At 46.5% G+C, this 16,167-nt stretch overlaps 1 protein-coding gene across 4 annotated transcripts in view; it reads right to left on the reverse strand.

Moving 5' to 3' along the window:
• Positions 1 to 16,167, reverse strand: part of THSD4 (thrombospondin type 1 domain containing 4) — a 573,132-nt gene that overhangs the window by 14,868 nt on the left and 542,097 nt on the right. For all 4 annotated transcript variants that reach the window (XM_058737196.1, XM_058737198.1, XM_058737197.1 and 1 more), the window contains 4 exons: positions 9,888 to 10,017; positions 8,629 to 8,833; positions 7,891 to 8,064; positions 302 to 475 (listed from right to left, as the gene is read on the reverse strand). In XM_058737196.1, coding sequence (XP_058593179.1) covers positions 302 to 475; positions 7,891 to 8,064; positions 8,629 to 8,833; positions 9,888 to 10,017 — 683 coding nt within the window. The remainder of the gene's footprint in view (positions 1 to 301; positions 476 to 7,890; positions 8,065 to 8,628; positions 8,834 to 9,887; positions 10,018 to 16,167) is intronic.

The following is a 16,167-nucleotide window of genomic DNA, read 5'->3' on the forward strand; positions in this document are numbered from 1 at the left end:
GTCATTAGCAGCATTTTATAGACAAAGAAACCATGCTAGACCATACTCTCCTGAGGGCAGGGATATTTGTTTTGTTCATTGATGTAATTCATGTGCTTAGAAGAGCACATAGTAGGAGCTCAAGAAACACTGTTGACTGAATGCAGCTCCAAGAGCATAAGTAGCCTCTCCAGGGTCACGGGCAGCACTGCTGGGATTCAAGCCCAGGATGCCTGGGCTACTCCCACTCCTGGTTCCTGACCCCTCTGCTATTGATGCTCTTACCAGAGACAGACAAACACAGCCAGTTCTGGCCACTCACCTGGCTCCAGCTCCCCGCAAACCACTCCACCTTGCCCGTGCAGGGCCCATTGTCACACGGGGTGGCCTCCGCTGGCCGGTTGTTCCCACAGCCTTCCAGGGGCAGGCTGCTGACATGGTTGGTCATGCACACCACTGAGCGTGTCCGCACTCCAGCCCCACACTCCGCTGAGCACTGAGAGACAGGAGATAGTTCCATTAGAGGGGACACCCCTACAGGCTCGGAAACCACTTTCAAATGATGTGAAGGAGAACCGAACATCTCATTTCCCTACCAACTCTTTCCCTTCGGAGTCTCTGATCACTTTTCCCGCATAGCCTACTCCATTATGGAGTACCAGTATGGCAACCCCGCCCCCCCATCTTAGATTTTCTGGGACAGTCTTCTTTCCAAATATCCTGTCCCACTATTGCGATTCATACGCTTACACACTTGTCAGACTGCCTGTCTTGGCTTTTGCTTTTGAAAACATATCCAGTAGCAGAAGAATGAGAGAGCATGAACACTTGGGCCTCTGTCTACCTGCTGGTAGCCGACATTGGGCTAGTCTGGGGAGACTGGGGAAGTGAAGTCTGTCACCTCATCATTGCCGCCTGCTATTAAGTCCCTGAAGGCCACAGCTGTGACAGTGTTAGGAGACAGCTTGGTATAGAGGGAGAGCTTGGCCCGGGAACCAGGCACATCAGTGTTAATATGTCTACTAGCTGGGTGGCCTGGGGCAAGTGACCCAGCCCCTCACGTGTTTGGCATACTCACCTGGACAGCTGGCATAGGACAGGTAAGGAATGATGTGCTCTGCGTACAGCAGATGTCCAAAAAATGGTATAAGGGGCTTTAAAGGGTCAAGTCCTATATCTCCGCTCTAAAATAGAGAAACTGAGGCAAGGTCTTCACTTACAGCCACAGAACCACCAGTGATTTGTCTCCTATAATCACACTGTTCTCATCTAGTGCCTAGTAAACACATTCCTGAGCCATACCCTAAAGCTCAAAGAGCGTTCTCCATCTGTCTTGAAATACTTTGGAATGCTGCCTTATTTTGCTTCTCATCCTGTACATGCAGACATTCTCTGGACCTCTTTGTCTGAGTGTTCCCCAGATACCTCATGTCCAGCATGTAAAATAATGGAACCCTGCCTTCACCACCAACCCCATTGCTACTCTTGGTTTTCCAAGTTGTGCTCAAATTTCTACCAGGATTCAAAAGTTGACTGTTCTTCTGAGTTCTTGCTTCCAACATCTAGCCAACCTTCAGGTCTCACAGATGTGGTTTGACCACATTTTTTCCTGTTGTGTTCCTTTCTGCCCTCGGCTCCCAGCACTACTAATGTTCTTCCCCTGGACTGTGGTCACAGCCTGTTAGCCTCATCACCCTTTCCAATCTGTTGGGCTTCCAGGTGTTGGGACTGCCATGCTGAAAGTCCCCCTGATGCCATCCCATTCCAACATGGATTTCCCCGCCTGACATCAAAGCTTTCCTAGAAGATGACCTCAGTCAACCTCAGCCAACCTCAGTCTTCTAGGCTAACTCACCATTATTCTATCCCACACACCTCATGCTGGACAGAGGCAGGGTCCTCCATTCGCCATCACATGAAGGGCTCACTGGACCTTGGCCATGCTGTTCCTTCTACCTACCTAGAGCGCTCTTCCCCTTCCCCAGGACACACCAAAATCTGTTAAGGCTCAGCTCAGATGCCAGTGAAAACTCCCTGCATTGCCTGATTCAATACTCTCTTTCCAGCCTCAGGATTCTCAAGGCACTCTGCATTCTACTGTCTTCCTCTACCGTCACTTATGTCCTACTTTGCTTTATTCTTTCCTTTATAGAAGTAGGCTCAGTGAAGGAAAGGACTACGGAATCATCTTTAGTTCCTTCTCAGGTCAGCACCTAACTTATGGGCAAATCCATGAATATCAGTTGAAGAAACGAATACAGACTTGGGTCCTTCCTTGCTCATTTCTTTTCTGTAACCAGCACGTTCCAACCCAGAAAGTGGCCCTTCAGAGCTCAACCAAAGCCTGTTCTAACGGTTTCTGCTGGGTCTTCCCTTAAAAAAAGAAGGGAAATTTGTTTCACTAATGTTACTGCTTTAAAAAATAAGCAAAAGCGATGTGATTTAGGAAAAATTTGAGGAAAGAAAAAAATACAACCCTGTTTCCTTATCAAAATTTTCATTTTCTTTTTTTGTACATTGCTGTCTAGTCTTGCAAAATCACAGCCCAGGATGAATAATCAAACATTTATATGACCACTGCTGGGCTGGGCCTGACTCCTCAGGGAGGAAACTCTTTGTAGCTTGAAGGGGATTAGAATATGCCACCCCAAAATATGCTGCTTTGACCTATTTTTAATTGAAGGTGATTGAGAAACATCAGATCCAGGAAGGGCTCTCTGCCTTCCCCCTTCCTGCCTAAAAGCAGTGCATAAGTTTCCTGTGAGAAATTTCTGCCTAGTACCAGGAAGAAAACATTTTTTTTTTGAGGGAGGGTACAGAGACAGAGGGAGAGAAGAAGTCTTAGCCAGTCTCTATGCCCAATGTGGGGCCCAATGAGGGGTTTGATCTCATGATCCTGAGCCGAAACCAAAAGTCAACACCCAATCGACTGAGCCACCCAGGTGACCTAAAGAGAACATTTTTATAATTGCCATTGGGGAGCTAATGCCAAGAGGAATGTAGACAAACTTTACTAAAATAACTCTAATCGTCCATTAGTTTCCCCCATTTATAGACAAACTTAACTAAAATAACTCTTATCTTCCATTAGTTTCCCCCATATATTTCTCAGCCACTTTCCTACAATTTACTGTCTTGGAAGCCCCAACGCCTTTCCTTGGTCTAGTCACTTCTTCAAAATTTACCACTCTTTGTTAAAATGGTATATAAGCCCTCAGTTCTAGCTGCTTCTTTGGGATTTTCACTTCTTTCTTATTAGGCTCCCTGTGCCATGTAAAAAAAAATTAACATTAAATAAAATGTGTTGGCTTTTCTCTTGTTAATCTGGCTTTTGTTAGTTTAATTTGTAGGCCTCCATTGCAGAACTCAAGAGGGTAGAGGAAAAGAGCCTTTCCTACAGGCTCACAAATGCTTTGCATGACTTATACTCTATCTGCACTGTTATTGGGAATTTGAGCTAATGAGTCAGTCCTTTTTACAAAAAAGAAAATCTTTTCTTAGAGTAATTGGAATATTCTAGGCTAAAGGGTTTTTTTTGTTTGCTTGTTTCAGCTGTATGTTATCTGGTCTCTTTCTTAGCCTCAAACACTCAAGATAGTTAAATCCTCCTGAAGAATACAAGGTGAATTGAATCTAAGTTATCTTCCTGTTTCAAACCCTAAGAATATTTCTTTCCACGTAGTTTCCATTTGACCTACTAACTTAATTTCTGCTTTCCAAACCAAGTCATATACACGCATCTGGGAAAATGTCCTCAGACCCCCATGTGCTTAATTTAAAAGAATGTTACGGGTCGAGCCAAGTACCCAATGAGAGAACATTACAGGGATTAGCCGTATAGAGGAGCTTGACTTTAGCATACAACCTCAGCAAAAAGCACAACACATTTCGACTTGAAAGTAGGTACCCACCCCAAACCTGGCTCAGGAGGTCTCTCAGCAGGAATCAGGGGGAATCATGGATCCCTATCAGGAAGCACAGACTACCCTTCAACTTGAGGCACCGAAACACACCCACTCACTGTCCCTGAAGGATGTGCCTAAAAGGGCCAGATCCTCTTGGTAGTCAGAAAAGGACCTGACTCCTAACTGAACCTCTGGGCCGATAAAACACTGAGAGGCATCATGAAATGCCTAAGCAGCCCTGTTGTGAGGACTGTCCTCTCTCTCCAGCTACAGCCGAAATGCTAAACTTGGCCCAAGTGGGGCTTGAGGGACTAAGAGGCTGTAATGGCTATTCCTGAACTTCAGGTTCCTGTATCATCTTCTGTAACAAAAAGCTCAATGTTTTGTTTCTTCTCTTGGAAAATATCCTTAAGATATGAGGGTGGTGGACTTAAAAAAATTAAAAAAAATTTTTTTAAACGTTTATTTATTATTGAGAGACAGAGAGAGACAGAGCGTGAGCAGGGGAGGGGCAGAGAGAGAGAGCGAGACACAGAATCCAAAGCAGGCTCCAGGCTCCGAGCTGTCAGCACAGAGCCCAATGCGGGGCTTGAACCCATGAACCGTGAGGAGGTCCTGACCTGAGCTGAAGTCGGAGGCTCAACCGACTGAGCCACCCAGGCGCCTCCCCCCAATTTTTTTTCTGTTGTGACTAAGTATTGCACGTGTGTTTAAACTTGTCACTAAAGTTTATTTTTTGAATTAAAAAGTCAATGATGCCGATGTCTCATAAGGTCCACCCTCAATTAAAAGGAGCTGCAAGGATATTTTTAAGGTGAGTCAGTGAGTCAGAAAAACTATATATCCCTGGAAGTTTAAGAGAAGATTCAGATGTGAGTTTACAACCTCAATTCAATCCGGTAGAGATTAATTAACTTTATTTGCAATCGGGCAATAGGATGTGTTCTGGATCCTTTAAGTGTTTGTAAACTTCACTCACACTTTCTCTAATCTCTCCCACTTGAGCTAATTAAATGGAAGCTGGATCTCATTCATGCCTGGCATTAAGTGCTCAACACATGTGTCTTCCAGTTGCAAAAAAAATTGCCTGGTTGAGACTACAGCTTAACAGGGTTGATTGTGAGACCAAGCCACTACTCACATGTGAAAGACTGCCACCAGCTGGTCATTCCTAGGGTCTGACCCTTTTTTGTGAGGCTAAGTCGTGACTCAAAAGCCCACTCAAGGTCCCAGTCTCATCTAGGTCATGGTTTCGAATATGTTATCCCTTAATGCTCATTCAGCAACGTTACCAATGAGAAAACTGAGGGTCAGAGAGCGGCTTGCTCAAGGTATAATGAGAAATAAGCCCTTGGGGGAAGTGATGCCACAGCCAGTGCACTTTCCCTAAAGCCAACTGCACCCGCTTCCCACTCATGCACAAACATTCAGGAATAATGACATGTTCTAGGGGTAGATAAACCAAATTTCTTATAACACAGCACTAAACTCACATGGCTTAAAACATCTTTCCAAAAAAGAACAAAAAAGTTCTCTTAACAGAAGAATGAAGTGGTCACCCCTTCCTCCATTTAGAATTTTAAGGCACGAGTTAGATCCATCAAGTACTTATGTTAAAATGGAAAGTAAATTTACATTAGAGGGAAATTTACAAGTCTTTTTTGGAAGGGAAATAAAGAATAGGGGTCGATTCAGTTATAGTAGACAGACAATAGCTGAGTCTAATTAAAAGTCATGCTTTAAAGGTTTCTAATGCCATCAACATGTTTATAATTAATACATACGTGAAAAAGGAAGGCTACCAAATTATACATATGTAGTATTATGATTTGTATCCTTCAAATATGAATGAGTACAAAAGAGATATGTATAAAGGGCGCCTGGGTGGCTCAGTTGGTTAAGCTTCTGACTCTTGATTTCAGTTCAGGTCACGATCTCATGGCTGTGAGACTGAGCCCTGTGTCGGGCTCCATGCTGAGCGTGGAACCTGCTTAAGATTCTCTCTCTCTCTCTCTCTCTCTCTCTCTCTCTCTCTCTCTCAAAAAAGAAAATTCTCTCTCTTTCCCCCTCTCCCCTGCTTGCATCTTCTTTCTCTCTTTCTCTCTCTGAAAAAAAAAAGCTATGTATGTAAAGTATGTATGAATAGGAAAAAGCTTGACAGTAGCTTTTTTTTAAGCTTACAAATCTTAAATTATTATCTGCTAGTGAAGAGATTATTGGTATATTTTTCTGATTTTTTTCATATTTTTCTATAATAGTATATGTTACTGTATGACCAGAAAAAGTGAATGTTATTATTTTTTGTCCATAACTACATTAGCTCTTTAATTGGAAATACATATTATTTTTTTAAAGTTTGTTTATTTTTGAGAGAGAGAGAGAGCCCCCATGTGTGAGCGGGGGAGGGGCAGAGAGAGAGGGAGAGAGAGAATCCCAAGCAGGCTCCACACTGTTCATGAAGAGCCCAACATGGGGCTCGATCCCACAAACCTTGAGATCATGGCTTGAGGTGAAATCAAGAGTCAGATGCTCCGCTGACTGAGCCACCCAGATGCCCTGGAAATCCGTATAATTTAAGTGAAAAACTCTGTGAGAGAAAATGTTTGCAAATGCACATTAAAAAAGCAGAAAATGGCATTTTTACTATTTTTTTAAGTGGAGGTAAGTTATTAAGTGTGTCGTCATATAAGAACTTTGATTAAGGGGCGCCTGGGTGGTGCTCTCTCTTTCTCTCTCTCAAAACAAATAAGTGAACACTAAAAAAGAATGATGATTAAATATTTTAGATTAAATATTTGAAATGCATTAGAAACTCAGTTGTCTTGCATTGCCTATCTTTGCATATAGCCTATTATTAACTACATTGTTTTCTGTAAATAATTTTCTTTGCATTCTAGAATAATGACTGATCAAGATGAAGCATTTGCTGAGAAAATAATTTCAGCTATTTTAGCCTTTACACAAGCATTCTGAAACTTTCGTTTGCTCTAGGGAATGTGAACCTTCAGAAAAATCTCTAAGTTTCTAGTCTGTTTGGACATATAAGTCATTGGATATTCATAGAAGAACTTATTACCTTGAGCACTGCGTATTCTTCATGAGGTTACATACAATGGATTAAGGATTAAAAGGGTTTAAGTGCTCCAGACTTCAAGCTATTTTGTTCCTTTGTTTCATAACTTAAATTGGTATCATAAATTCTGTGTTTGTATCATAAACTTTTGTATTATAGGACACTGATATTTTAGCTGAAGGTTTTATGTATATTTGACAAAAATTATTTTCATCTAATGTTATTAAAAATTTTTTTTTCAAGTTTATTTATTTATTTTGAGAGAGACAGAGACAACGTGAGTAGGGGAGGGGCAGAGAGAGAGGAAGAGAGAGAGAGACAGAGACAGAAACCCAAGCAGGCTCTTAGCTGTCAGTGCACAGCCGGATGTGGGGCTTGAACTCACGAAACTGAGATCATGACCTGAGCTGAAACTGAGTCAGATGCTTAACCGACTGAGCCACCCAGGTGCCCCCATCCAACCTTATTTTAAAAAGTCTTCCCTACAGAAAAATGAAAGCCCAGCATCATTCTTTTTATTCATCTGCTTGTGCACTAAATTTGCCCAGTTTACTCTGAACACAGAGTAATGAGTTCTGGGATGGCTAGAAATCCAATATTAAATTCACTATTTAATATTCATTGGGGTGCAAAGGAGAACTAATATTCTTTCACACCCAGTGCTCCCTCTTGGAGCCCCTCCGTCTTCGTATAAGGATAGAAAGCCTGCGAGAGGTCGTCTCTGGGCCTTTTCCCCAAAGTCAGAAATTACCCTCGTGATTTTTAGTAATCCTAGTAATTTCTAGTAAGTCTAGTAACTTGTAGTAAGTCTCGTGGTTTCTAGTAAGTCTGGTAATTTCTCGCGGGCGATTTGTCTTGGTGGTGTTGGGGCGCCCGGTAACACGTGGACCCTGGGCCCGGCTCCAGAACCCAGTGTGCGGCCGCCATGCTCACCCTTTCACCCCACTCGGTGAGGAACCAGCTCTTCGCGCAGGGCCCCATGTCGCAGTTCTCAATGTCGTTGGGCCGCAGCTTCATGTTGCACTCTTCATCATCAACCACGTCCCCGATGTTGCTCACACACTTCACGTCTCGAGTCCTCTGTCCCACCCCGCAGGGCACTGAGCACTAAAACACAGCAAGATCACGTCAGTGGAATGGGCCTCTCTAGCTGTGGTGCCCCCATCCTGGTCACCTGCCACCTGAGCAGGGGACCCACTGTGTGGCTGAGTTCCTCTTTCCCCCTCCCCCGCCACGCAGTGCTGTCCGAGGGGAGGGGGATCCCAGCCCTGAACACTTCACAAGTTTTTTTCTCTAAGACCTTCTCGGATGTCCTGCCTACTCTGCTGCTCTGGGCCTCAGTTCTGTCATCTGTAAAACGGGGGTGCAAGACGGGAAGGACCTGGCTTCTCATGACACGCGAGAGCGATGAGACGTGTATGCACGTGACTCGCGTGGGTTCACCCTTCAGGTTGGCCGTGGGTGGCTGGAACACTCTCCCAAGCAGCCATCGGTCTATTCTGTGGGTTGCACAAAAGTCCTTCCGGAAGCACTGGGAGGGGTTCCCTCCAGGAGACCTCAGGGCTGTCCTGATAGGTCTCGGGGTGGGGGTGGGGCGGTGGGGTGGGGGTGGGGAGGCAGTGAGCGCTGCTGGGGGAGCCCTGGAGAGGCGCCCCGTCCCGCCCCGCGTACCGAGGTCCAGTCTGTCCGGATCTGCCACTCGCTGCAGATCTTGAGCTGGCAGGTGCTGGTGGTCTCGGGCTTCTCCAGGTGCTGGCAGCGGTAGGGCTGCACCGTCAGGCTGCGGTTGGCATACACCTGGCGGCACAGAACCTGGCGATGCTGCATGCCCAGGCCGCAGGTCTTGCTGCACTCGGACCACTCTCCGATGTCCCAGCTAGCTCAGGAATGACAGAGAGCGACAGGGACGGGTCAGCGTCGGTCCGCAGGAAGACAGCCAGACCCCGCCCGAGCCAGCCTGCACGGAACCGTCAGAATCCTTCCGGGTGAGGCTCGTCCTAGAGCATTCTTAATGGTCGGCCCAAGGGCCATCGGGCTCCGTAAAGGAAAGTAACCCACTTTGGAACTTAGAAATCTTATTCCAGTATTCCTATTTTTTTTTTTTTTCTAGTTACTTGTCAGTTTCACAATCCTCTCCTGTTCCCCTGCTTTGTCATTCAGTTAAATAAGACATGGGGCGGGGCGCCTGGGTGGCTCCGTCGGTTAAGCAGCCGACTTTGGCTCAGGTCATGATCTCACCGTCAGTGAGTTCAAGCCTCGCGTTGGGCTCTGTGCTGACAGCTCAGAGCCTGGAGCCTGTTTCAGATTCTGTGTCTCCCTCTCTCTCTCTGACCCTCCCCCATTCATGCTCTGTCTCTCTCTGTCTCAAAAGTAAATAAACGTTAAAAAAATTTAAAATAAATAAATAAATAAATAAATAAGACATGGGTGCATGCTCATTACCTATGAGAATGTATCTGTTACTTTGAAGATTATGTTTGGACCCTTCTTAGGGCCCTTTCCCCATCCTTCTGCAAGTGTCCTATTTATCATTCAATAGCCAGCCCCGGACCTCTCCTGAGACTCTTTACCCGACTCCTCTTGGCTGGTGTCTTTGTGACTCGCCTTATTCTGTGTACACAGCTCACCTACCACACTGACCACGCTGGATTGTAATTCTCTGCTTCCCTGTCTCCTTTCCTCGCCAGGCTAAAACGTAATTGCTCCTAATCACCAAAGGCTGGCTGGTCAGGGCTGCAAGTTAACTGCGTGCATCCCGAGACAGGTGCGCGTGTTGAACAGACTGCAGCTTATGCACAGACCAAGTCTCATGTTCCTACATCAGATGTACACAGATTTAAAAACCGGATTGTGTCTGCGACTGAGGTCCTATGCACGAGCAAGCAGAAGTGACCCGACAAAAGGCCACCTGCACCGAGAGGCCATCTTACAAGGCTGGGCAAGGGAAGATGTTGCAGGGTTCCTCCTCGGGGGTCGGCTTCATGCTGGAGTCACAGTAGCTCTCGGGAACCTCTTCGTGGGTGTTTCTGTGTACACAGCGAAAAATCGGGAACTGCGATCCTGCAAACACAAGAAGAACTTCTGAGGGACCGTCCCGCACACTTGACTGGTGGAGATGCCCAGAGATACCCAGGTACCGATGAAGAGAGGCCACAGAAACGAAACAATCCATACGCACACACACGGGCCGTCAGGCACTGTGGGTGCAAAGAAGGGTAGGAATAGTCACTGCCCTCGGAGAGCTTACGATCTCTTTGCGGACACGGCTGCTAGAGGCGGGCAAAAATAGTTTTCGTAACAGTTCAAGATAGCACTAGGCAGGAGAGAGATTGTGAGTACTAGCAATAACCGTTTGCAGGTTTTCTGGAGACATCACAGAGAAAGGGTCCCAGAAGCCCCAGCTGGATCCTAGAGAACGGTTGGGTTTGGGCAGCTGTGTGCACATGTGTCTTGGAGGGAGGGGGCCGTCCAGGCAGCTGAACGTGTGCCTGTATGAAGAAGAGGCAGGCTGAAGCAGAGAAGTAGGAAGATTTAAGACAGGCTAGAGGAGCAGCTGGCTTCCCTTTTGTAAAGCATCTCACACATTCCCCGAATAAAGTACTGATCCAATGGTATTTTTAGGTATTTGAGTGGATGTCTGCTTCCCATGAGACAGTGAGCTTCTCAGAGACAGAACTCATTCTTGTCCATCCCTGTAATCCCAGTACCTAGCAGAATAACAGCTGCTCAATAAAAATGCCGAATGGCTACTTATCAGAGATCTAATATTTGTTTTTATTACTTTGCCACAAAAAATCATACTAACTTCCTCAGGTTTTTTGTTGTTGTTGTTTTGTTTTGTTTTAAACACTTTTTTCAAAAAAGTTTTTATTTATTTTGAGAGAGAGAGAGAGAGAGAGAGAGAAGGGGAGAGGCAGAGAGAGAGAATTCCAAGTGGGATCTGCACTGTCACTGAGGAGCCAGACTCGGGGCTCAGAGTCACAAACCGTGAGATCATGACCCGAGCTGCAACTAAGAGCCAGACGCTCAACCGACTGAGCCACCCAGACGCCCCTGTTGTTTTGTGTTAAATACACAGTTGAGTTTCACTGGCTTCATGTGGATAAATCTGTCTTGGAGAGAAAGTCAGCATTTGTTAAGTGAGATCTGTCGCTTTCAAAAAAAGCCCTTTCAATTCTGCCTTCCTCTCTCTGCTGCTCCCTGGTGGCAGCTCTGGAGTATTACTAGTGAAGGTGTACAAAGAGAAATGTCATCAGGCCAAGCAACGGTCTGAAAAATAAGATGCTTCTTCACAAATAATTGCTTGTCCCCGCAGCCAACCCCCAGTCGAGGCCACTACACAATTCCTGCTGGGCAGAACACTATCACTTATTCTACAGCTCTGTCTTAGCTCTGTTGCTAACTGGACAGGCGTTCAGAGTTTCTGAACTTCCAACTTGCTACAATTTAATTGAAACTGGAGGGATAACTTTTAACATAAAGGTCACAGTATTTCATCAGCCGTGAAAAGTGTGTCAATGCTTGGTTCAGCTGATCTTGTGTGATGACGGAGCCAGAGGGAAGTTCTCGTAAGAAACTCGACAGTTTGTAAGACAGTTCTGAATCTGAAATGGTCATGTGTTTCAAAACCACTCTGCTAGTAAAAATTTCTAATGCGGCTATTCCTTGTCATGTCTCAATTGAGTATAATTGTTAGCTGAGTAAAAAAGCAGTACTGACTTTTCCCTTAAATTAATTTAATTAATAGGAAGCAAACAATTTTTGTGGAATTGAGTTTTGTCTAGTGACATACCTACTTCCTTTAAGAAGAGATTTTTAATTAAATTCAACGAACATGAAGCACATCGTGCTCACTTCACAAAGATGAATAAGATTCCATTCACGCCTTGCAGGGTATCCATTTGGGACCCCGCTATTAAGGGATTAAGTAAAAATCTTATTATTTATCCCTTCGGACCATGTGGGTCTAACTTTTCTGCTAGCAAGTTTGTGAACTGGAAAGCAAAAGTAACTATTCCAACCACACGGCATGCAAATGAGGGGGCAATTTAATATCTTCAGCTAGAAGGATGCAGGTAACCATAGGAATGCTCTGTGCCTCGGAGAGATGGGTTCTGCTTAGGGCTGTTAGCACATGGCCACTGCCTGCCTCCCCCAACCCCTTATGGCCTTTACAGAGCGCTTGTCCACCATGCAGCTCCTGTGTTCAGTCGGGGACATGGGTTCAGAGGCTCTCTCTCTGATGGTGAGAAGGCACCAGAGCTCTAGTGACTCCAGTGACCACAATGGTTTCTTTCTTTGTTGATCTCCGCAGAGAGGGGGACTGTCACTCAAAATGGCACCTGGCCATCTCTTCACTGTACAGCGTGCCATTCAATTATGCCTCTAATTGGTGGCAAGCGAGAATGGGGTGGTGAGGTCAGGTGCTGGCTGGGCTTCAGGCAGCAGGGAAAATCTGGGATCGTTTTAGTTGGGTTTTGTGTTGTGTGTGTTGATCAAAACAGGACTCCGTTATCCTGGAGGAGGGGACGGTGCCGCAGGTAATCCAAAATGAGTAACTGAGGCAAGTCAGTGAATTCAGGGGACAGTATATAGAGGCCAGTGAGGCACTGTGGAGAGAGGGACAAAATACGGAGCAAGGAAAAAATTAAATCACCCTAGTCGTGGTACCCTAGGAATCAACGGGGCCAAGCCAAAATTTTGACCAGAGGTCTGGGCAAAATGCTGGATGGAGTACAAGCCAACTGGGATGCTCGGGGCGGGGCCCCTCTCTGTGATGGTGATATCGTGATGCTGAAAGCATTTCCCCAAAAGGGAGGTTTTCACACGAGATGTATGGAAACGTGTGGTCTGGTGAGCTCCACCAGGACAGGAGGAGGTCTGTGTAGGGACAAGTGGTGAGGTTGCAGGGGGCGTGGATTTGTGTTGTGCATAAAAGAGCTGGGCGGCACCAGTAGGCTCAGAAGGTCCTGGTCCCGGCACATCTGTCACTACTGCTGAGCAAAACACTGCCGCATCCACGCTGCCTCGTCTGTCCTGCAGGTGTGGCCACTGCTGCCGGGAGCAAACTTTCCAGGGAGCCAAGGAGGGGCACCCCCGGCTGCTGCCATTTGTCACGAGGGAGAGCAAAGGGGCTGCGAGTACAAGTTGCGGGGGTGGGGGACAGTACATCTCTGCTCTTGTTTGATTTCCGAGGCACGTCTTCCGTGTCTCTTTGACTGGACAAGCCGTGCTGTTTATCAGGGTAAAGAAGAGAATGCACACGTCATCCCGGGCATCCGAGGGGCAGATGACGTGTGTATATGTGTGTGTGGGTCCACAATGCAAAAGAGAAAGACTCTATTAAGGACGTTAAACAAGATAATATGGAAATCTAGAGAAAAAGATTCTTCAGTTTCGAATACATAAATCCACGCTCTTTCAGCTACGGATAAAACACAAGTAAGGCAACACTAGCCTTGCGTATCTAAGATATAATGAAGATGTAAAAGCCACTCTTACACGCTTTCTAAAAGCTGTCTACACCCCATTTGAGATGTGGTGACAATATATTCGTTAATTCAAGAATCACCTGAGGGGTGCCCCCGTGCGTGCTTGGTACGATCCCAGGTGCAGGCAACGCAAAGTGTGTGTACACGCGGGGGGACCGCTAGGCCACACAGAGCTGGGACAAAAATGTGTCCCGAATTGCCGGGAGGTCCCATGGAATAAGTGGGACCTTGCAGAATTGGGAAGGGCTTCCCAGAGGAGATGTATCTGTGCCAAATCAGCAAGTGTAAACAGTTTGCTGGCTCCATACCAGAGAATAATAAGGGAGGCAGATTTTTTATCTCAGTGCAGATCACACAGACTGGGGTTGGCTGGGGGGAAGATAATCAGAATCTTTGGAGATGGGGTCCCTCCATCATGCCTGGTACAGAGCAGATAAGAGACCTGTTGAATGACCACCAGGATAAGTGGCATCTATTCAGTGAACACAGGACTGTGTGAGCAGCATGAAGGGGCAGCTGGCAAATGGCACATCTATGTCCTTATTCTATTAAGTCCCCAAGGCAAAACCGAAAGGTCTCTGGACAAGGCTACATTGCACCCTCCTGGAAAGGCTGGGCCAGGCGATCTTTACGGACGTGAAAGGGAAGAGAATCTCCCATACATGCCATCCTTGATATAAAACCACATGACAACAAGTTTTATTTTTATAACTTTCCCTCGTTTTTACCTAGCACAAATGTAAGCAGTTCCTCTAGTGGGCACCATACCACTAACTACAGAGTATTTGGTAAGAACACACTTGGACCCTGAGTTCCTACGTCACCTGCATTTTTGTACTGCTCACCTCTTCAGATTCATGGATGGGTCCTCACTAAAGTGGTTTTGGCCTTAATGTGTAATCATCTCTAGCTTTCTGCCTCTGTTAAGACACATTCTAGAGGCATTTCATTTTTCCTCGCAGAGCTTGAAAAAGAGGTTAGCCCAGCGAATCTCCAGTCCACGTTCTTTGCACATCAACTAAGTAAAAGCACGATAAAACCTGCATAATACCAGCCCCATAAATCAGTTCTCCGGTTGTCGGTCATCATGCGACTGGTGGGGTTCCAGGCGGGAGGGGCTCCGGCTCCCGTGAAGAACACCCAAATCCCATTCTCAAAAGCCACTAAGCCAACGTGCTTGGGAAAAAGATAAAGGCTTTGAGGCGGTGGTGAAAGTCTTTTCCATGCACAAATTCTGTCAAAGTTTCCGGATTTTGTGCCTTCAGGTACAAGCCTCTTGAAGAAAAGAAAAAAAAAAATGTCCCCAAACCAATATTCTCAGTGTGCCACAGTTTCCTGTCCGCAGAAACTTTCTGAGATATAGCCTCCTGGTTTCTGTGGTAACCTCCCTCAAAGCACAGCTCTTCCAGGGTCACCAATAGGACTTCATTACAAACAGAAGGCTATTACTATGCATTTGGTATCCCTGCATCACAGTTCCTAGATGGTCACAGGCAAATCCTTGCCCTGGGGATCTAGGCCACTTTAAAACTGGGAAACAGCATCCATTTCCAACCAGGTGCCACAGGTTTGAGAAGGGGTTTCTGGACACTACATTCCACATCTACCTTAGCTTTGGGGCTTTCCAGGAAACAGGGCCGTGGATCGCCTTCACAGTTCAGACCGAGACTGATACTGACCCGTTCGCACACAGCCACGCTTTGTTTTGAGCCTATCACGACCAGCTTTACGTAAATTTCACCTGCACACCGTCCACTCTTCTCCCCAGTCCTGTAACTCTTCTCTTTTCTTTGGTTTAGGGAGATGCCCCGGGTGCCCTCTGGTGTGCGGTCTCCCTTCCTGCAAGGAGTCCACAGAGCTGGCGACATTGGGCTGCAGGCTTGTCCCTGGGGTCTCAGCAGACGGGGTCGGGATAACGGGATGATAGAGGATGAGGATTTTACAGAAAGGAGAGAGCTGTGAGTGCTGGTGAGCCTGAAAGCCAGCTAACACCTCAAGCCCAGTCAGCATGCTTTTTTCTGGAATCTCAGATGTGAGAATGAGTTTTGTCTGGTATTTGTGTGACCTTACACTTTGTGAGCACATTCTGTGGCCATTAATGAGTGTGGCATGCAGGAGAGGGTTAACTCAGGGTGCTCAGACCCTGCACACTCCAAAGAAAGGCCCATCTTCAGGACCAACCCCTTGAGCCCGTGGAATATCCGGCTGACAGGGGTGTTTCTCTATGTCTTGGGACCACGCTGTATCAGTGTGACAAGAGAGTTTATGCCAACAATGCGATTCGGGTGAGTGCCTGTTTTTCTGTGCCTGAGGTCTCGGGCCATGTCCTGTCTCTCAGTTTGACTTCTGGGTGCCAATGTCGGTAACGTGGGGGCTATGTGCCTATGCGACTGAGCCACAATAAGCCCCCTGTACACCAAAGCTCGAGGGGCTTCTCTGGTTGGCATTACTTGGCTCCTGCGGTCACCCCTCATTGCTGGGAGAATTCAGTGCATCCATATGCAACTGTCTTGGGATGGGACACCTGGAAGCTGGCCCCTGGTTTCTCCTGGACCTGGCCACACGCGCGTTTTCCCTCTGATGATGCCTGTCTGTATCTTCTCACTGTGAAAGTTGCAAGCATGGCAGCTTCTCTGAGTCTTGCATGTCCTTCTCCGGGATCATCAGGCTTGGGGGGGGGGTCCTTGGGAGCCTCAACACAACGTCACACCAGTGACCA

Source organism: Neofelis nebulosa, chromosome 7, assembly GCF_028018385.1.
Source record: "Neofelis nebulosa isolate mNeoNeb1 chromosome 7, mNeoNeb1.pri, whole genome shotgun sequence".
NCBI lineage: Eukaryota > Metazoa > Chordata > Mammalia > Carnivora > Felidae > Neofelis > Neofelis nebulosa.